Source organism: Podarcis muralis, chromosome 8 (genome assembly GCF_964188315.1).
Source record: "Podarcis muralis chromosome 8, rPodMur119.hap1.1, whole genome shotgun sequence".
Classification (NCBI taxonomy): Eukaryota; Metazoa; Chordata; class Lepidosauria; order Squamata; family Lacertidae; genus Podarcis; species Podarcis muralis.
Genome location: NC_135662.1, coordinates 34,249,798 through 34,273,214, shown reverse-complemented (window position 1 = coordinate 34,273,214; position 23,417 = coordinate 34,249,798). Strand labels below are relative to the sequence as shown.

Sequence of the window (23,417 nt, the reverse complement as noted above, 5' to 3'; positions counted from 1 at the left end):
GTAATGGTAAGGTAACGGACCCCTGGATGGTTAAGTCCAAAGGTGACTATGAGGCTCATCTCGCTTTTCAGGCCAAGGGAGCTGGCGTTTGTCCACAGACAGCTTTCTGGGTCATGAGGCCAGAATGACTAAACCACTTCTGGCGCAACGGAACACCATGATGGAAACCAGAGTGCATGGAAACGCCGTTTACCTTTCCACTACAGTGGTACCTATTTATTTATTTGCACTGGCGTGCTTTCAAAATGCTAGGTTGGCAGAAGCTGGGACAGAGCAACGGGAGCTCACCCCATTGCGGGGATTCAAACCACCAACCTTCCGATCAGCAAGCCCAAGAGGCTCAGTAGTTTGGACCACAGCACCACCCGCTCACCACAATAGATCAGATTACAACTGTCCTAAAGGATCTACACTGGCTGTCGTGTTGCTACTGAGCTCAATTTAAGGTGTTGACTTGATCTATAAAGTCCTACATGGTCTAGAAACCAAGTATATTCAGGACCACAACCACAATTTCCAGCCAGCCTGTGCCTTAAATTCTTCAGCAGAGACCACTTCATAATTCTATTGATATCCAGAGTCAGAGGGACAGTGGCAAAGAGCCATGTTTCTTATGGCACCACAAATGTGGAATTCCTTTCTCACAGAGCTTCAGTTGCACTCAACATAATTTCCTTTTAGATGTTAGCTCCAGATGTGTTTGTTTTCTCAGGTACATGAAGTGGGTTGAGAACTAGAATGCCACTGCATTTTCTAATTTTGATTCTTTTCTACTTCACTTTTTGAATATATTTGTTTTATATTGTTGGTTATATGGGTTTTTGTACAGATTTGTAAAATTAAAAGACGCCTGCTCCTTGGGAGAAAGGCGATGGCAAACCTAGACAGCATCTTAAAAAGCAGAGACATCACCTTGCCAACAAAGGTCCGTATAGTTAAAGCTATGGTTTTCCCAGTAGTGATGTATGGAAGTGCAAGCTGGTCCATAAAGAAGGCTGATCGTCAAAGAATTGATGCTTTTGAATTATGGTGCTGGAGGAGACTCTTGAGAGTCCCATGGACTGCAAGAAGATCAAACCTATTAGTTCTTAAGGAAATCAGCCCTGAGTGCTCACTGGAAGGACAGGTCCTGAAGCTGAGGCTCCAATACTTTGGCCACCTCATGAGAAGAGAAGACTCCCTGGAAAAGACCCCGATGTTGGGAAAGATTGAGGCTACAAGGAGAAGGGGACGACAGAGGACAAGATGGTTGGACAGTGTTCTCGAAGCTACAAACATGAGTCTGACCAAACTGTGGGAGGCAGTGGAACACAGGAGTGCCTGGCGTGCTCTGGTCCATGGGGTCACGAAGAGTCGGACACGACTAAACGACTAAACAAAATAGATTTGTATATGTAATATATTGTTATGTACCATCCTGGGAAACTTTGCACTGACAGACAGAATTTAAATTAAATTAAATTAAATTATTATTATTACAACAAAAAGACATGTGGTTCGGTTAGTGTAATTTTTATTTAGGCTTGATGGACTTGTTTGCAACTAATAATAGCTTTTAAACTCCTATTCAGAATTATTTAACAAAGCATTTCTTCCTTTGTGCAACATCAACCAATTCATGCAGAGTACTGCCCAATTATATATTGGCGGCTGAATTTTATGGCGCTGGAAGTGATATTTACAGTCCTAACAGGAAATTCATATCAGTGGCATTGATACTCTTGCGCTGCAGGAGACTGGAATAGATGACCCTCAGGGTCTCTTCCAATTCTACAATGTCATTCTCACACATTGATTATCAGACCTCCCGACAACATTTGTGGAACCAAAAGAGACTACAGAAGCAGCAAGAAGGCCAAAGTTAAGCAGCCTTCCAGCAAAACACACAGAATATTGAATTAACAGGCAAAAAGCTAATTTACATAAAATTACAGCACACAGAGCATTTTACCCTCTGTGTGCCATATATTCAAGACTATGCAAGGAGCTTTCTGAGCCTGATTTACTTAACCAGACAAACTTTTCCCCCATCATGTTTTATGCATTCTCAAAGAGGTGGTCTAGCTTTCAAATAGCTTGAATCTATGGATTGCATTCAGTGGCTATGGTACAACAACTGCTTGTGCTGCAGGCAGGTAAGCACCAAAGATACAACAGGCATGTCATGACTTGTCATGAACATTCTCTGTAGTTCAATACTGCATTCTCATGGGTTCTCAAGGTTTCAAGGATGCAGCTCAACACTGGGATCTTAAGTGTAAGAGTATGAGGATTATCCCAAATAAGTGTTTTCCATAGCATATGTGTTCTATATATGGGGAGAGAAACCATGCAGCAAAACACAATTTTTTCATAATTATTCTCCAGGAAGTAATATTACAGTGTGAGAAGGAGTATTACAGTGTGATAAAGAACAAGTTTTACAACAAAGGCCATAGGATAAAAATGGTCAAACCTGCTGTGCAGGAAAGACAACTAGAGAAATAACCTGGTGTAAACAGACACTGAGCTAACCACAAAGAACAATGTCATTTGTTGTGCAAAGAATAGGGCCAGAAAGTTAGACTAAAGTGCATTTCTTTATTGTTATTTTAGAATTGGGACCAAGCAAACATTTCCCCAAAGTTAAGACCACTGACCTGGACACAAAACACCATGCAGAACATAAGGATTTTTCAGCCCCATGCACTCCATGAAAAACCATTTCTGTGGGTTAGGAGAATGGTGACTAAAAGGCATAGTAGGCTGTGGGGTTAGGGAATCAGTGGAAACTCTTCCCCTCATACATGGAGCACTTTGGATCTAAGCCTGTGGCATTTACTTTGCAATTCAGAAAAATGCCAAAGAAGAGAAATGTCATGTCTAACCTTTATCTGCGATAAACAGCATCTCTTCAATTCCTAACGTTAGTATCAAAGACAACCTTGCAAGGTTTCCAGGAGTGGTCATCCTTCTCCTGCCCTACTCCTCTAATTACATTTTCTTCTGCCACCCATAATACAGAGCTTTTCTCTACCTCCTGACCCCAAGAAGAGAAAGGAATCCCTACAGTATTGTGTTTCCCAAGCTGAGCCCTGGACTATGGCAGCTTCCAGTAGCCACAGATGGTTGTGTATCAGTTAGAAAAGCAGACTTGAAAATGAGATGGTGGTTGAATGAAAGGAGGTTGTGGCTGGTTAGCTAGAACCCTGAACAAGAGTACTCCAGTTAGGAAAGAATATCCTGAAACATAATAAGTACCCCCCAGGTCTTTACTGAAATAGCAAAGAGTATTCTGTAGATCCATGAAAACTTCCAGAAAACTCACTGTTTTTGCTTCTATCTAGACACAGTAACCTATTATTCTATCCGCATTTCTTTTTCCATCCTGGCAGCTACTACTATAATACCTATATATAGCCTAAATATAGAAAACTAGCACCTCAATGAGACTAGGCTTTGCATGCTAAATTTCAATCCTGAAGGACAAGCATGAGGAAAAGTAAAGGATAAAAAGAGCCAAAAGAAAGCTAGTATGTGAAAACACACACACTGTACACCAGGGGCCAGCAAACTTTTTCAGTAGGGGGCCGGTCCAATGTCCCTCAGACCTTGTGGGGGACCAGACTATATTTTGAAGAAAAAAAATGAATGAATTCCTATGCCCCACAAATAACCCAGAGATGCATTTTAAATAAAAAGTCACATTCTATTAATGTAAAAACACGCTGATTTCCGGACCGTCTGCAAGCTGGATTTAGAAAGCGATTGGGCCGGATCCGGCCCCCAGGCCTTAGTTTGCCTACCCACACACCATGGGGCCATGCTTTGTGTACCTATCTCCTCCCCAATCCAACACTTTGCTAATTCAGAAGGAAAAAGGAAACTACCTTTCTCCCCTTACTTATGGAATAGCTTGGAACTTTCAACTCCAACCTGCTCTGTGGACCGCAGCAGTTGTGACATGGGAGATATATCTCATACAGGACTCTCTTGATCAAAGCAGCTGCTACTGCCAACATTTGGCATGATGGGTCTTGGAAGCAAGCCCTCCCAGCCCACCAACTAACTGAATGCCTTATTCAGTTGTGGAAACATTCCTGTAAATGTGTCAAAAGAAGAAATTCACCCAACAATGCTTTGATCCCAGCAAATTCATTGTGAGAATTCCAAATGGAGAAAGTCAGGTTAAATGTCTTTCAGCAAATCTTTGATCCAATACCTCTATCCTGCCCACCCCATGCAATCCACAGTGATAATAAAAAGGAATTGGTGAAAAGGATTTTCTCTCTGTGTATATGCAATTCTGAAATGATATGTCAGAACTCTTGTGGAAAGGTTAATGAAATGCCAGCAGCAGGCATTGGAGAAAATAATGGCAAAAGGCAGGTCCCTCGTGGGAAGTTCTCATGGGCACTAGTAAGAGTACAAAACATGCACTGTCTATTCCCAATAGAGCCCAATGAATAGTACAAGGAATCAATAGGCCTTAAAAGATTAGTGCAAAACTCAGATGCTTCCTCAGCTACTCAGAATACACAAAATAACCTTCCAGTGTAAGATATTATTCAAGGTTTTAACTATATCTTCCTAAGTTTTCAGCTCCACCACCCACCCCACAACTAAAACCAGCCTGGATAGGCTGAGGGATGGAGAAGAAGGGTAGGTAGGAAGGAGGTGCCTAGTGCTTGCTCTTCTTGGCATTTATTTTTCAGTTCAATATCACCATCTTTAAGCTGCCCTGCTATTTGTGGGGCACTGGATATGTGACATTTTTCTGAGCAGATAAGGAGGAAGCAGATACAATTTGGATAGATTTGAAGCCTGGCTCTCACAGACCTGGGGCTTGATATTCATGGACAAACCACCTTACTATGTGAACATTGTACAGGAAGTAAGAGTTTGACTTGGTTTTATTCAATATGCACAGTATGAACACAGCTTTCACCTACCAAGAGCACATGCAACAAGTATGGGATGACACTTTCAATACTTTACTTACTGATGCTTGTGAAAACCTAGAGCTAGAATGAAGCTATTTCTTACTTAGAGACAAATCCAATAAGGATGGATGGGGGGGGGATTTTACTTCTTGTAGTTATTATGTAATTCTGTTTAAGTTTGATAAATCAATAAAATACACTTTTTAAAAAGATAGTTTTCCCCCACAACAACACATGGCAGAGGAATTCTCAGTTCAATATTGTCAGAATATTAAGGATAGATAATTCAACCATGCCTTCCACCAACACTACACATGCTTACTCAGAAGAAAGTTCTTAGTAGACATCCAATGGATCCATCAGTATCCCTGCCCATATATATGTCAGTCTGCATTTCTTAGTAATGCCATTCAAGTATTTATAAACTTTTAATGTTGATATCCCCCTCTCCTCTAACATGAATAGAGATTTAATCAATAATGGTACAGAAAAAAGTAGCATGGAAGTTTGCACTGAAGTCCTTAAATCAGAGTCTTCACACAAGCGCAAAAGGCTAATGTGTAGCTTTTAGTCCCAACTTCTAAATGAAGATTTACCAATAGGTAAAGTAAGCCTTGAAGACTGATTGTGGGAAGTGGTGTAGGAGACAATGCAAAATGAGGTGGTTTCAGGTTAAGCAGCCAGACCAACTGCTGGGTCCCAAAGTCCAAATTCGATTAGTCAGAACTGGCACTCAGAATTGTGCAGACCAGCCATAATAAACCTGCAAGCCATAGAAGCATGTTTCTACATGACAATATTCTTTTAAGTAATTTTGCATTGTTATAAACAATATTTAACTGCCTTGATTGCTGTGCTCGAAAGGCAATATATTTTTAAATAAAACAAAATTTCAAGAATCAATAAATCAAAAAGACTATGAAGTTTCAAGTCCCATAGTTAAAAACTTTTTAAAAGTTACTAGGCTTGATTGAACTAAGCATTTTTGTTTAAACAGAGAAAATTACATAAGCACATAACTCTGCCTCATATTAAAATCACTGAACTTCAGCATGAGGCTTTTTGTGACCATTGTTTCAAAGCTTCAGCTCTCATTTTGCGAAAGGGATGAGGTATGGTATCTCATAACCATCATATGGAAAAAGAGCAATTCCTTCTACATTAGTGAGATACTAGAAAGTAAAAGGAACAAAGAGAAGATAGTTGTCAATATATCTGCAAGTCCAATTTCAAAATAAATGAAAATCTACAAATATCAAAATCAACCTATACAACATAATTCTATACAATTTAACTCAAGTAAATGAATTCAATGGGACATACTCTTAGGTAATTGTGCAAAGAATCACAGCTTTAGTAACTAGTTTTCTCTGAGGCCAAGTGAAATCATGAATGTTATATTCATAAAAATTTACGAGTTCAGTCATCTTCTTAATGGAAATTTATCTTTTATTACATCAGCTATCACAAAAACTCATTTCTATTCCATCTTTGAACACTGAGCACTGCCGCAAATAGTGTTCTGTCTCTGCAAAGGATTCAAATTATGAGCCAAAACACACTGAGTTAGAAACTGAGATATGAAAGCTAAGAGCTAAATGGCACCTTAAACCTTGGTTATGGGCACAACAACAAAATGTCTAGGCACATCTCTTTAATAACAAGAATACAAAGTTGAAAATGAATGAACTGCAGCTAAAATACTATGTTCATTTTTCAGATAGTCTAATCCTTCCTGTGCCCACCTCCCTAATATTCTTAACAGGGTCTCTACTCCAGTCTTCAGAGAGTAGCTGGAAGTGGGGAGGCAGGAAAAGGTTCTCATTTCCTTCCACCTTGCAGTTTTAGTCTGAAATCTTAGGTGCAGTACTGCACCCAGAGATCAGAAATTACTGGTGCTAATGAAATTCCCTGTTGCAAAATGCACCTAGAACAATGGGAATTTTGAACACTGCCGAGTACATTATGTAAATTACAAATTTTGAAGAGATTTTTGAATGTGTGTCACAAATTTCAAATATTGGTGCTCAGCTGTGGAGAAAAGCTTCTTCTGTCCCTTGGTTCTTACTATTTTGCTTTGTTAATATTAATGACAATAATTAGGTAGAAAAGCTCATCTAGTTCAGCCTCCTGTTCTCCCAGTAGCCATCCAGATACCTATGGGAAGCCTGCGAACAGAACCCAAGCCCTACATCACTCTCCCCTCTTGCACTCACCAGCGAATGATATTCAGAAGCACATCAGCTCTGATACCAGAAATAGAAAAAAGCCTTCATGACTAGTAGCCACTGATACCATTAATTTGTATAAATCCCTTTTAAAATCATCCAACTTGGTGCCGATTCTTGGTGCCATATTGAGATGGTGAATTCCATAGTTAACTATGGGCTGTGTGATGTAGTTCTTCCTTTTGTTTGTCCTGAATCCTCTAGTTTCACTAGATGGCCTTGGTTTTCTCTCTATCCAACTTTCTCTACGCACTGCATTATGTCCCCCTTTGCTTGCCTTTTTCCAATTGAACTAAAAAGCCACAAATGCTGTAACTTTTCCCCAAAGGGGAGACCACTTGGGATATGTTATCCAGTACATAAGAGATCAGGATAGGTGACAAGCTGAAGCTGCCAAGCAGGAGACTTCAAATTCAGCTGACAGTTCCCCTTCTCCAGAGTAGAAATCTATTTTGTGATTGAAACAACCACCTCTGTGCATTCTATGCAGGGCTTTGTATGGGAGTGAGGTACATTTTGGTATTGTTAAGGGACTAAAGTACTAAATTTGCTTTATTTAGATGGGCCCTATGTTTGGGGGCGGGGGGGATGCCACTATAAAGCAGATAGCAGAAGTCAAAATTGTTATTTTTATGTTCACTATATTAGTGGACTCCAGCCTATCCCCTTCATTCCAAGAACTGGTGTTCACCCAAAATATATGTCTGGCTTTAAAGTGGAACAACGGCAAAAGAGACTAATGAATGCAATTGACCCTGGAACACTACAGACTTTCAATCAGCTGACATTTTGAAATCAAGAGGAAGTCTGCTAATGCTCAACTTGATTTAATGATGTTGATAAAACAAAACCTGTGTGAAATTCTATGTACAGGGAACCAGATTAACAAAGGAGAAGTCTCCCTAAGCTTTACCACCTAGGTAGTATCTCATGGCCCTATTTGCCAGAACAGATCAAACTGCTTGAAAGCTCACAGCTTCAAATTACAATATAGCAAGAGCATCTTTGAAGTAGGTTGATAGAAATTATTAGCCCATATTTTTTTCTAGTGTGACTGCAAAAGGCAGCCTTGCAAAATAAGTGACTCTGAGGCTTCTTTATATATCCTGCCTTCAGATACCCATCCAGCGCCCATGTAGTGCTGTGTTTGCATTGTAGCAGTCATCAATTTCAGTGTACTCTTTCTCCTGTCATTCTCACATCCATTTTAAGATCCAAAGTGCAGGATGGTATACAGCTGTCATAGCACTGTGCTGCACTTCTCAAGCTGAATATTAGCAACAATGCTATTGAAGTGGCCAACTTCTGCTCATCCTCTTTTTGCTTCATTGCCAGGGACCGGGAAGGGGGTAGAGGAGTGAAAAGAGGAGGCAGTATGTGTGACCATGTAGAGATCTCTGGGTGCCAGGCTGACGACCGACATCTCCGTCTGGTTGCCCCCTCCAGCTTCCTTAAGCCGGTAAGCTTATTCACTGCATTTATATCCCACCCTTTTCTTCAAGGAGTGCATGTTCATCCCCTCATTCTCAGTTAATCCCTACAAGGACCCTGTGAGGTAGTTTAAGAGGCTGTGACTGGCCCAAGGTTCCCCAGTGAGCTTCATGACTGAGTGGGGATTTGAACCCTAATATCCCAAGTCCTAGCACAACGCTCTAACCACTACACCACACTGGCTTCCTAGAGTACTTCTGCTCTGGGGCAGCTATACAAATTAGTAGGTAAATAAATAAGGGGAAAGCAAAATGTGTTTTATATACAAAATAGTTTCGCTAACTGTTTTTGCAAATGCAATTTGTATTAGAACTCTGAATTTCTGCCAAGGTCTTTGGCTATAAGCAGTAAAAGCTTGACCTCGCCCATCGGGAGTAACAGATCAATATAGAATCATAGAACTGTAGAGTGGGAAGGGACCCTGAGGGCCATCTAGTCCAACCTCCTGCAATGCAGGATTCTCAAGCATCTATGACAAATGTCATTCAACCTCTGCTTAAAAACTACCAAGGAGAGTCCACCACCTTCCAAGGGAATCTGTTTCACTTTCGAGCAGCTCTTACCATCAGAAAGTTTTTTCCTGAAGTTTAGTTGGAATCTCCTTTCTTGTAACTTGAAACCATTGGTTTGAGTCCTACCCTCCAGAGCAGGAGAAAACAAGCTTGCCCCATCTTTCATGTGACAGCCCTTTAGATATTTGAAAATGGCTATCATATCTCTTCTCAGTCTCCTCTTATCCAGGCTAAACATACCCAACTCCCTCAACCATTACTCATAAGGCTTGTTTTCCAGACCACTGATCATCTTGGTTGCTCATGGAGCCATGTCATGCTCCTTCTAAAGCAGTTTGTCCACCTTTGGTCCCCACCCTGCCCTCAGCACTCATCTGTGGCTCCTAGAAGCTGTCAGCATGTGACAGTGGCCATACTCTGGGAACGGCTTCAACTGACCAGCTAAACCTGGTGAGGGTAGCCAATAGTTCTCAAACCCTCAATGTGTTAGGGACTTCCCCTGCATGTGAAGAGAGGCTCCAGCAGATTGAGCAGGTAAGACCAATATTGGGTCCAATGGTCAAGAAGAAAGCTTCTGCACAGGTTGTAGAGGGAGGTGAGGGGCAGATGGGGCTTATCAACCTGAGAAGGTAGCCCATCGAGAAGAAGGAAAACTCTGATCCTAAATCTCCACTGCCTTGCGTAATATCTTTGGGAGAAGAAAAGGCTAATGAGTAAACGCTACATAAATATGGAGTGGAGTCCATAAAACGGCCTTGTACGCTTCCTGGCAACTCTTGCAGGCAAGATGGGGCCACACATATTGCTCTGCTTTCCTCTGAACCACATCACTGAGGTCAAGAGGGGGGTCTTGGCGTCTGAGAAGTCCAGGACCCTCATACTAACTGCCCAGGCCTGTGCCTCTGGGAGGTCACTTCGATTTTGCTAACACAGCAGTTTGACTTCACCCTTGGAGGCCCACTCTATTGTCTCTTGAGATAGACAGATGGCAGCAATATGTACTGCAAAGCAAGTGCAACATCAAAATGTTTTCACATCTACTATTATTCCTTCCTCAATTTCTATTCCATGGGCAAAAATCACTGAATCACATTATTTTCATAGACCACCAAGTATATAAACAGCCTAAACACACTTTGTAGTATTAGCACCACACCTCCAATATATTAGGGTTCTTCAGGAGTTCTTAGGTTTGATTTCAGAAGTTGTAAATAAGTATTAATATGAGTGATCACTCCTCCACCTTAGTGGATACACATGCAGCTTTCTGTAAAGTAAGGTAGGGTAAGGTAACGGAACAAAAAAAAGGGGGGGGGGATTGAGAAAGTAAAAAGATAAGAACGAAAATAGGGCAAAGTCAGAGGTGACTGTTGTAGCAGCAGGAAATATATGCTGTTAAAAACTGTGATATTAACTAAGAAAAGGAAGTGTGAAAGTCAAGATGACTCATCGTAACAAATGAAAATACTTTGCCTTCATAAGCTCCATTGAAATAAGAGGAATTTTACAACAGCAAGATCTACACTATTTATGCTTCAGCAGTCTAAGAACTCCTTCACTTTATATACACTACTAAAAAGCAAGCCCTCTTACATTACACAGAGAAATGCAAAGCATGGGAAGGTATATTTGAAATGAGATGAGAGAACTATTAATACAATCCAAGACTGTAGAGAGGTAGATACACATTGGGATATATGGGACTGGGGAAAGATATACAAGTGAACCAACCAGGATTTAGGAATCAAGAGCAGGTCTTGTAATCTTCTACATCCTTTAATTCTCTCTACCCATTTTTCTCATTATACAACAGACATCATGACAAACCCAAGTTAAAATGCAACCAAGTATGCTACAAGCGCTTCAAGTATCATGATTAAATATAGGCTTTCAGAAAGTGTTTAGTGGCACACCAGGTTTCATTTTAATCCACATTAGCAACCATCACACATTAACACCAAACTCACAACATGTGGAAGCATTTCAAAGAATGCTGCAATAATGGAGCAAAAAAAAATATGAACAAGATGAGAACTGAGCTCTTTGTAAAGCCCACACACAAAACCAATTATCTTATTATTCTAAGCCAAATAAAAAAAGTTAACATTGGGCTATGAAATTACCAAAATTAGAGAGCTTCTCTCTTGGAAGGAAACAAGATGGTTAAATAAAGGCTAATATTTAAAGTATAATATAACAGGGAATGAAATATCTATATTAACATGCTTTGCTCATTTAATACAGCAAACTTGTGCAAGATGTTGGGTAGACAGCAATATTAATGGCTCTACTGTCCCAACACTGGTTTGTTTAAGTTGTGCTATTTGCACAGCTCTTTGGCATTCAATGAATGAGTTTCAAAAAAAACAAAAGGAACATTGAGAGGGGAAATGGAGTAAATACAGGCCACATGTAATTAGAATAAGGCAGATCAAATCCAAGGTCTGAAAACTATTTCTCCAGCATAAGAAAAAATAAAACTATAACTCTATTTGTGTCTATTCAAAAATAAGTCCAAATGAGTTCAATGAAACTTATTCTCAAATATTACATTTCTAAACAGACTTACAAGGGGATAAGCCCGTTGAGCAAAGTGGGACTTATTTCTGAATAGAAATGCATAGGACTGCATTGCATATTATCATAAAAGCAGAGGTTTGCTTAGTTGGAGACACAAATGCCTCTATCATGAGACAGGAAGAAAATGACAACTTTTCATAAGGTTCAATCTCCATATAAAAATAAACTGAAATTGATACTTGATAGAAACAGATTCAAAATCAAGACTATTTTTTTCTACCCATTTAGTCTCTCTCCTGCACTATTTTTTATTTTTAAATATTGAGCACTACGTTTTTAAATATTCAGAACTATGTTTAATTAGCATTATATACATACTGGACAAATATGTGTTAATAAACTATAATATACAAAAAAGATATCCAAGAATTATCTTATCATTTTTATAGGCCAGACACATGTGTATTTTAACTGTTATTACTATTCAGAGACGCTCTCAGATACTGTTTGCATGTGCACACATGCAGTAATATTGATTAATGGCTAGTAATAAATATTTGGCCCATAATCAGTTGATATTGTCCTTCCCATAAGTAATACATATTTTGTTTGAGAATATTCTAAGATAGCCATAAAGTAAGCATTATTTACTCATAAGTTCCACTGAGTTCAGTAAGACCTACTTCTTGGTAAGTGTTATATTCTGGCATTAGTTAAAATTGCACACTAACCCTAGCCCTATTTTCTCATACGCAGTTCCCACAGGCACAAGTAATGGCACTTATTTCTTAGTATATTTAGGATATCAATATTGTTAAAGGTACCCCTGCCCGTACGGGCCAGTCTTGCCAGACTCTGGGGTTGTGCGCCCATCTCACTCAAGACGCCGAGGGCCAGCGCTGTCCGGAGACACTTCCGGGTCACGTGGCCAGCGTGACATCGCTGCTCTGGCGAGCCAGAGCCGCACACGGAAACGCCGTTTACCTTCCCGCTGGAAAGCGGTCCCTATTTATCTACTTGCACCCGGGGCTGCTTTCGAACTGCTAGGTTGGCAGGCGCTGGGACCGAGCAACGGGAGCGCACCCCGCCGCGGGGATTCGAACCGCCGACCTTTCGATCGGCAAGCCCTAGGCGCTGAGGCTTTTACCCACAGCGCCACCCGCGTCCTATCAATATTGTTACATATTGTTAAATTACATTGGGGGGTCAATACAAATGGCCTATTTCAAAGCATTTGAGTAAGACTTTTTGTTTTATAAACAAATAGATATATGGAGCACTATGGCTGGGAATACTTCCTGGAGAAGCACCTCTAAATGAATTATAGTTGTGCACAAATAATTGTGTTCTTGTACAAGTTGTAGTGAAGTGAGTGATGAGTTATGATCCTGGAACAGCCATGTTCTTTTGCAATTCAATTTCAGTTGAGTTATTTCAGAACAGTTGCTCCTGCTATTCCTAATCAGTCATTCTAACCCTGTGAATAAGGCATTCTACTTCATTGTTATTACTGCCTATAAACAGCTTTTCAGGCAATATGCCTGCCAAAGCAGTTGGCCACCACATGGCTGTTTATTGTTATTATTATGGGATATTATATTTATTTATACCCCATATTATTCCCTGACAGGGACTAAAGTTCGTTAAAAGCAGTCAGTTCCCAAAAGCCTGCCAGAGCTAGTCTCTAGAGAGGGAGTTCCAAAGTCTGGGAGCAGCCACTGAGAAGGCCTTCTTCTGCATCCCTATGAAATACGCTTGTGAAGGTGGCAGCAATGAGGGAAGGACATCCTTCAAAGATTTCAGAACCCTGGAAGGTTCATATAAGAGGATACAGTCTTTCAGATAGCTTAGCTTTAGACCTAAGCCATTCAGTCATAAGCAGCACTTTGAATTGTGCCTGGAAACAGACCAGTAGCCAGTGAAGCTGTTCTAACAAGGAATTGTATGCTCCCTATAACCAGTCCCAGTCAACAATCTGGCTGCAGCTCTTTGAGCCAGTTGAAGTTTATGAGTACCTTTCAAAGCCAGCCCCACGTTAAGCATGTTCCAGTAATTCAAACAGGATTGGTTTGGTTTTTGAGCATGTGTACATTTGTGGGCTCTATTTGAAATCTTCTACATAATAAATAATGAACATTCTGAATAAATAAAAACCATACTACACAGTTAAAATTCACAGCAAACAATAAACAGGAGCTAGTAAATAATAAAATGGACAAAGCCAAAGTCAAGCTCAGATGAATCAGGAGTTAGGGTATTAGTTCTATGTCATTACAGTGCCTATAGTGTATAGGTAACAAACGAAAGCAGTTTTAAATCAATTCAGTTCAAGTCTGTCTTGGATGTTTCATGAAATATCAGATCACAAAAAGGGCATCTTGTATAGATTTATAAATTATTCTTCATTTGTGATGTTTATGTTCTGTGTAAACTACCAAGTCACACTAACCTGGAATGAGAGTTAATCACTCCATTGCTGTTTATACTTCCAGCAATTATTCCAATTTTCCTAGGCCTTGCTCATGTCGATCTGACAGGTCTTTGTTTAAACAGCAACAGATCCTGCATGAGATCTACCTATTTACTTATTTATTACCAGTATTTGTATGCTGACTTTCAGGGCCTCTCAAGGTAGCTTGCATTCAAAGTTAAAACTTGACATATAAATAATATCAAATCTAGAGGGGGGAAAGCTTTGCAACAGAGAGCTGCCCAATATGTCAGTCTGCATAATGTGTCTATGTACAAATGCTCTACAAGAATTGAGGCCTGAGAGGCAGAGATTGGTCAAACAATGATTATAACTACTATACAATAGAGCTCTGGCCTTGACTGGAGTGTCTTGCATACAAATAAATACTGTATTGTTGGCCTCCTGGTTTTTTCACTATTAATGCAAATCAAGTTAAGTGATAAAGGCAAATCTATAAGGTACCATAAATTAAAGGGCCTTTTATTCACCTTCCCCCTCAGGCCTTGCATTAGAAAGAAGTTTAATTTTTAAGAATCTACTGCAACTATACTGATGTACAGAGGCAGTAATACAATTTAGTATAGAAAAGAGAACACAGAAATTGTTAAAAAAAATAAATCACAAAATTGGTTAATGGCAAACCCACAAGTGTGAAAATAATTGCCCTAATCCAGCTCTAGTTATACACAAAATGTGGGTGGTGCTGCATATATGAATGCACATCCCAATGAAACAAAGTAGTTGAGCTGGACATCCAAATTGATATGTAGAGGTAGATACAGCTCTGGTTTGGGAATAGATTCTGACTCAGAGAAGGGATGCTTACATGCACAGATCTCTGGATCAGGTTATAAAAGACAAGCAGTAAACTAAGATGATTGCCATTTTCTTTAAATACACACATTTGTGAAGTGAATATTATACAAACAAAAGTTAATATAAAAAACCCCACCACATTGTAATATATATCTCTCCACAATTTCAAAGATGAGGGGAAATGACTTGCCAATTGTTATAGATCTAACAAGTATTTTACCGTACTTCCCTGCTTTTAAACTCAGTCCATGGATGCATGGGTCAACTCAGTCCATAGATGCATTTATTTATTTATTTTTGCCTTCCCTCATATAATAACTGTGTATCAGGTTTTCTATGTTTTTAGCAGCTCTCATTTTTATATGTAAGCTGCCTTGAGTCCTGACAGGGAAAAAGGTGGAGTATAATTAAATATATAAAAACAACAACAATGTCCTAATAAAGCGATTCAATTGTCTCTGAAAACTTCAGTGGAGGGTTTAAGCCCCAATCTAATAACCTGGACAAGTAGCTCACCTTGTCATTCCAATATTTCCTTTTATTCAGAATGAAATAACCACATGATACATGAAAGAAACTCCTCCACCCAGCGGCCTTATTTTTCCTGGGCTGATGTATTATAAAAGACTCCTTGTACCACTGCATCCCTCCCTGCTGTCATTCTCCCTTGCTACACAACAGCCTCTCAATTCAAAGAGCAGGCATCAATTTTAAATGCTGACAGGGTGTCACTGTCCCTGTTTTCCACCGTCCGCCTCTCTTCGGCTTCCGTCCTCGCCTCCTCCTCCTCCTCCTCCCGCCCGTCACCTGCTCCCTCCTCCTCCTCCCCGGCGGCCTTGTTCTTCCAGGTCAGCTCTCTACACACCTTCTCTGCCTATTCATGCAGGGTGTGTAGGTGCGCCAAGGAGGCAGCGAAAGAGAAAAGCCGTGTGTCAAGGCAACCGCCTGCATTTCCTTGTCAACAAAGCCAAAGCTTCCCAATAACGCACGCGCCTTCAGCTCCCCCCCCCCCCAAAAAAAACACACCGCACGGGGGACAACTTCCCTCCCCGAGACTAACGTAGCGCACAAACACACGGCCTTTCATCTTCTCCCACCGCCACGTCCAAACCTCACCACAAAGGCCCGCCTCATGCATCAGCACTGACCTCCTCTCCCCGAAACCTGCTCCGAACAGCCGCCTTTTGTCGCCCCGCTCGGCGCACCCAGCCAGCCAGCCACTCCTCTCCCCTTCCCCGGCCAGCCTCGTCCCCACAATGACAGCTGCCCTAATCCAGAGCAAGGCCCCGGCCTGCCTTCCCTTCCCCTCTGCAGGTGCCTCGGGCTCCCTGCGCCGCCGCCGCCGCCTCCTCCTCTCTCCCCGCAGCTCCCCAGATTTACCTAGGGCCACCTCGCAGGCTTTGCGCAGCTGGGAATGGTGCGCCTTCTTCACCTCCTTGTCGGCCAGGATCTTCTCCAAGGCCCGGGTCAGGAACATGTTTTTTGTCTTCTTCCCCTCATACATGGGGACGCAGGGGGAGAGGGGAGAAGAGGGAGCTGGTTCGGTGCCTCTCGCCGCAGCTGCCCGGGCGGCACCCCTGGCGAAGGAGCCCCAAGCGCAGCTTCTTCCCACCTCCGGGCTGGGCTCGGGCAAGAACGGCGACTGCGGACCTCGCTCGGGGTGGGGGGAAAGGAGAACCGGCCCTCCGGAGAACGCGCAGCCCTCAGAGCCGGCTGGCCTCCGCCTCCATTAGCAGCAGCGGCGGCGGCGGCAGTAGGAGCAATAGCAGCGGCGGCGGCAGCAGCAGCAGCAGCAACCTCCTCCTGCGCTCGCCATGTTGGAAGGAAACGACGTCAAGGCCGCCGCGGCCCGAGTGGCTGCAGAGGAGGAAGCGGCAGCGGCGGCTGGCTGCTGCTGTTTCTCCAAGACCGGGAGGAGGCGCAGCCGCAGGGAGCGAGCAACACCACCAGCAGCGCTGGCGAGGCTGAGCCGGGACAGGCGGCCGGCCCCGCGCTACAGGTGTGAGCAGGGGAGGGGCCTCGCCGCCGCCGCCGCCTCCTGCCTCTGAGAGCAATGGGGGAAAGAGGCTGAGCGGCGCCGAGGCTGCAGACCAGAGCGCGCTCAGCCTCCCTCACGGAGTTCCTACGCGGCGGGGGTTTCTCTCTCCTTTGCCCCTGTCACTTCGGATTTCCCCTCAGACGCTTCCCGGTGGTGGCAGAGACTCCTTCCGGCTAGCCAAAGGAAGCTCGCCCTGGTCTGCTTGTTACCTCGGATTGGAGCCCCGCCTTCTCCCCCATGCCTCCCTTCGGGCAGATATGTCTCACTGCTCGCTCAGTGGTGATGGGGCAAATCGCAAGGGGGTTTGCCGGCCACTGTGCTTTTTTTTGTGTGTGGTCGTTTGAAGATTGCATAGAAATGACACTGACTGTGAGCTCTTAACGTTTTGGAGGCAAACCAAGAAGTGGAACCTTAAAAACTGTGATACAAACTTTTGTGGACTAGAGTTCTCTTTGTCAAATACAACATTATATACAAGAACATTTATCATATATTACACACACTCTTTATGCAACTAATGGTGGGTTCTATTCCATAAAGAATTATGCCACAATATGTTGGGTTTGAAGATGCCACAATATACCTTATATATGTTTACTGTAACAGACTCACACAGCCATGTCACCTCATTTATTACTGGAAACTAAAGCCCATTATTTCAAAGTAAGTATGGCTGGGATTGCAGTCAGGGTGAATGAACAAATGGAAGTTTCTTCATGTTGTCCAGTTAAGCCACACCTAAGAAAAAAGCTGAGAGATAGCCAGTAATCAATTTACATAGCCCTAGCAACTGACTGAACTTTCTTAGGAAAGCCTGTTTGCATGCTGTGAATCATGGCTTTACACCAGGGGTCTGCAACCCGCGGCTCCGGAGCCGCATGTGGCTCTTTTACACCTTTGCCGCGGCTCTGGGGCGGATACTAGCGAGGGAGGAGGCGCATTGTGTGCCCCGACACTCCCCACTGTGGCGGGCGCTGTACTGGCTATGACGTCGCATGGGGGTGGTTGCGTGCGTTACGATCCTGTATATATAGCATTAAGGTAAGAAACAATATATGCAGTGTTATATTTGTTTTAAATGTCGCAATGCGGCTCCCAGTTTTTTTTCCTTCGAAAACGGGTCCAAGTGGCTCTTTTTGTCTTAAAGGTTGCAGACCCCTGCTTTACACCAAGCATGGATAACCACCAGACCTATCATCTAACCCTACAATTTGTGTAGTGGAATGGCATTAAGAAAGTGGTAAAACCATTTTTAAAACATACCTGGATGCCACATGTTCCAGACTTGTTTTCTAGCATTTTCATTTAGCTGTGAAAGACATCAGCGAGCAGTGTGCTAGCGTACATGCTTTCAATACCAAAAGTCAAGGTTCAATAACTGGCAGGTCTTCCTGTCCCCCTTTTTGAGGGCAAAAATTGAAGAGTGAATTAATACAATTAGAATTAGAGGCAATATAAGTTAAACCAAATCATGTTGTACCTGTTTTCCTACCCTACTTTTCTAGTTTTTGTATACTTTGCCGAAATCCTCAGGTAGAACTACACTCTGTGGATCTGCTTCTAGGTCTCACATTTAAGAGGGAGAGAAGCACCTACTATTTTTACATTTTTGTCATAATATATTAGGGAGTCTACCCAGCCAAAGTAAAGTGCTTTAAAATTTCACTCTGAAATTTCTCTCTTTGCTGGGCGCATGCAGTTGCTAAAGTAGCTGCAGGTACATAGAGAAAGCTGTTCCTCAAATAACCTGACGCATTGTCCCTGGAAACCTAGTTTAAATTAATCCACACACAATCACCTCTAGCACAGATACCCATGCTCCACTCTACAGGTATTTAATGATCCTTTTGGTCTAATTGTCTTAATTCTAGACTATTCAAGTTGTGCTCAAAAGATAAAATTAATATACTGTGTATGCAGTCTGAGAATTGCAATTTACACTTTTGGATAGGTAGCGATGCCAAAAAAACTTCAGTCATGCTTTAATTTTGTTTTTATTAAGTAGATTGACACAGCTTTTTAGTATATTTAATAAATTACATAGTATAAATACAATATAATGTAAGGCCTGAGTCACAGAAAATGTTTGTCAAAGTAAAAATAAGGAGTACCAATGTTATTAACTGCCAGCTTTTTTCTCTTTGACTGAAACACTTAAAATTATTAATTCTCTGAAATACTGAGATGCCATCTACAACTCGTGTGCCTGTGTGTATGGCTGGCTTTTTAATTCCTTAAAGCCTGGGTTGTGAAAATATCTGTCACCATTTTATAAGTCTAAAATGTCAGGGACCAATAGCAATTCTCATAAATGTTTGGCCTAAGAAAAATGAAGTGGTCAGAAGGCTCCTGGCCACTAGATGAACGTGGAGAAATTATAGGCTATAAGTGACAGGCAATCACAAATAAAAGACCTTTATGGGGCAGGGGGAGTAATTTTTGGCTTGATAGCATAGTGCCTTATTTCTGCAAAATGCACTGTTGCTTTCCCCTGCGGTTGTCTTTGCCCTATCAGTTTCCCTGTGTTAACAATTCATGGCCAGGATCCAAAACAATTTGTGATGTGACTCAGGGGGTCTGCTATACTTTAAAAGAAAAGTTTTGTGGTTTTTTTAAATAATCCCATTAGGTCTAAAGAAATCATTGGATCAATGCCTATGGATGTCTGGCCTTGGCTATGGACTGGATGAAGCTAAAGCTGAAGCTTAATACTGTTAAGACTGAAGTGTTCTTCATGGGCGGTTCCCAAGACTGAATGGGTGGGCCATGGCTTATTCTGGAATGGATTGCACTCCCTCTGAAGTAGCAGGCATGGGATACTTCTGGATCCATTACTGTTGCTTGAAGCTCAAGTGACTTCAGTAGTGTGACGTGCCTTCCATCAGCTTCAGTTGTGTCGCTATCTGGACAGGGATAGCCTAACTTCTGTAGCCTATGTCCTAGTAACTTCTAGGTTAGCCTACTGAAATGTGTTATATATATGGCTGCCTTTTTAAATCGTTTGGAAACTGCAGCTGGCACAGATTTTAGCAGTCAGGTTACTCCATGGGTCAAGATGGTCTGAGCACATGACACCAATCCCCGCTTGACAGTATGGGTTGGAAAGGTGCAGTATGTCTGCTCACTTCTGCCTTCAGTCAGTCACCTCACTCACTCTTCCTCACCAATATGTTTATCCAGGGGCAGCAGCAATTACTAAAGGAGCCATATTAGCATCAATGGGAGTATGGGAGTGAGTGAATAGTGGAGGCAAGTAGCAGCAATGCTGCAGCTTTAATGGCAGAACATTGGTCCATGGAGTGGAGGGACTCCAATGGCAGCAGCATCAACAATGGTCCCTTTTAATCTTTAGCCAATCTCCCTCTCATTTAAAGCAATTTAGGCAGGGCTTGTTTAGGTGTCACTGTGGTTATTTGGAAGGAAAATTACTCTGCAATTACCAACTGGTTTTGACAATGAGCTATTATATGTGGTGTGTGCACTTCTACATATTCAGTGTTGGCAAGCTTTTTGCTTGGTTCTGGTACATCTGCTGGACCATCTAGTCCTGTATCCTGTTACCACAGTGGCCAACCAGATCCCTGGGGGAAGCCTGCAGTGGAGGCAGAAAATTGTGGATTCCACATTAAAATATCGAGACAATGTATCTTTACAATATATTTGCAGCAGCCCTAGAATGAGTTAATATGGATACATAAGCAGGAATTCCTGGCAATAGACTGGGGAGGGGGTTGCAGGGCCCCGATCCAGGCATGGCATATCAGGCCCAGGATATTAAATTTGTCACCACTGTTGTGGCAACATGGGAGGGAAATCACCAAGAGGTATTCATGCAATCATAGAATCGTATAGTTGGAAGGAACCCCAAGGGTCATCTAGTCCAATCCCCTGCAAGGCTGAAATCTCAACTAAAGCATCCAAGACTTGCAACTTCTACTTAAAAACCTCCAAGGAAGGAGAGTCCACAACCTGAAGGAGACTGTTCCACTGCCAAAAAGCTCTTACTGTCAGAAAGATTTTCCATATTTTTTTTGTAACTTGAAGCCATTGGTTCGGGTCCAATCCGCTAGAACAGGAGAAAACAAGCTTGTTCCGTCTTCCCTGTGACAACCCATTAGATATTTGAAGATGGATGTCTTGTCTCCTCTCAGTCTGTTTTCCAGGAGAAACATACCAAGCTCCTTCCATTGTTCCTCATAAGGCTTGTTTATCTTGGTTGCCCTCCTCTGCACACATTCCAGCTTGTCAATATCCTTAAATTGTGGTGTCGAGAATTGGACAGTATTCAAGTGTGGTTTGACCAATGCAGAATAGAGTGGTACTATTACTTCACTTGATCTGGACACAATATTTGAGTTGATGCTGCCTAAAATAACATTAGCATTTTTTGCTGCAGCATCACACTGTTGACTCATGGTAAGCGTCTGGTCCACTAAGACCCTTAGGTCCTTTTCACATGTACTGCTAGTAAGCCAGATATCCCCAGTGCTATTTTTTTATAGAAAAAGAGGTGCCGGAATTTACCATGAATGCCTCCCTCATTCTCTTAGAATGGCAATGGCTCCCACCTGAGAGGTGCCAGAATTGAGTTCTGGTGAGTTCCCGATGAAATAAAGCCATCTAGTTCTTCCTGCCTAAATGCAGATGTTTACATTCGTCCCTACTGAAATTCATTGTTAGTTTGGGCCCTGTTCTCCAATCTGTTAAGGTAATTTTGAATCTTCTGCAGCATTAGCTAGCCCTCCCAGTTTGGTGTAAACTGCAGAGTTGATAAGCATCCCCACAATCCCTTTGTCATTTATAAAGACACTGAACATGCTGGCTCAGAATGATGGGAGTTGTAGTCCAACAAAAATATGAAGACCCATAGTTGGAGAAACTTGATTTATAGGATTCTCTAAATAGAATTCACCATTTATTCCTCATACTTTTAAAATCCTACCTCTTTATAAACAGAGGACTGTATCCAACAAAGTTTTACTAGAATAGACTTATTTAAATTAATGAACCTAAGTTAGTTGTTTCCTTTAATTCCAATGGGCCTATGCTGAGTAGGAACAACATTGGATACAACCCAAAATGCCTGTGCCCACACTCCACAGTAAGATTTAAATGGTGTGTGTTGAGTTTAATGATCCAGTTATTAGATTGCAAAATAATTTTGGATATTGAGTGGGGAATACTGGATTTTTTACTTACCGGCACAAAGCACATCTGAAGATTTCTGAAGCTGACGTGATGTTGCCAGGATAAAATATATGGATGTCTTGTAGAGCGGAAACTGATTAGGATGAAAATTGGAAGGTGAAAGAAAGGGGAAAGCGCAACTCATATTCACGCTTAGCAACCCATTTTTCTATGTGCAATTTCTGTTTGCGAGACTCCTATGCATTTCTTTGAGGTATTTTCAACTTGATTTTAATAATTATTTTGCTATTTTAATGAACTAAAGTACAAAGAATTATGAAATGCTGAATGAGAATTTAGCACAGGAAATATTTTTTACCCTTTTACTTTTTGGATTATAGTACTATGAATAACAAGGATGGTTTCAGCTGTTCATCCCCGAAGGCATTTTAATATCTTGGTAGAAAGGCTCAGATGGAGAGGTCATAAAGTCATGTGAATTAAGGTGGGAAGCAATGAGACTGGAGCAATTACCGCTTTTAACTGCAAAGAAGGGATATTTGGATCTGCATGATTCTTTCCTCCAGCAAGACCAGCTACTTATTTCCTGTCAAAAAATGCAATAACTGGTATCTCAACCTTCCCATTATTAACAGGTTGCATGGAAGGAATGAAATGTTTTAAATATGAATAACACAGGAGGTGAAATTGCATGGAAACTACAATAATTCTAGTCTAAAAAGAGATAATACAGGATCACAGCAATAACTCATCCAAGCACCTGATCTATCTAATACTAACCATTTAAAAATAATTTTTGGAAGAGCTGTTTGTTTTCCTGACAATAGTGTGAAAGCTATGCAAATACTATGATCACACATTTTGCCTGGTGTTGCATCGCAGTCCTTCAGAAATACATAAGAGATTTGCAAGCATACCTGGATGAGGATAACTCAATCACAGTTATTTATGGGCAAGGAACTTCCCGTGTTTTTGCAATGAGGTGTATGTAAGACTGCCTTTAAAGACAGCCCCAAAAACTACAGTAGGCCCAAAGAGAGCTGCAAGATCATCAACTGTGACTGGGTATTTATGTCATATTATGTCAATACTTTATCAGCTGCACTAACTCCCAGATTGTTTCTGGGAGCAGTTTACAATACTGCTTTTAATCTTTAAAACCATTAACTCATCCTTCCCCAGATGTCCTTAGACTATAAATCCCATAACCTCCGGTCAAAAGCTCATAGGAGGCCTGCCAGCAGGACCTAAGTGCAAGAGCAACTCCCC

At 41.7% G+C, this 23,417-nt stretch overlaps 1 protein-coding gene across 2 annotated transcripts in view; it reads right to left on the bottom strand.

Annotated features, from left to right (window-relative positions):
* Nucleotides 1-17,182, bottom strand: part of ARFGEF1 (ARF guanine nucleotide exchange factor 1) — a 71,773-nt gene extending 54,591 nt beyond the window's left edge. For both annotated transcript variants that reach the window (XM_028736767.2, XM_028736768.2), the window contains exon 1: nt 16,343-17,182. In XM_028736767.2, the coding sequence (XP_028592600.2) occupies nt 16,343-16,466 (124 nt within the window). In that variant the 5' untranslated portion in view covers nt 16,467-17,182. The remainder of the gene's footprint in view (nt 1-16,342) is intronic.
* Nucleotides 17,183-23,417: the final 6,235 nt, after the last annotated feature.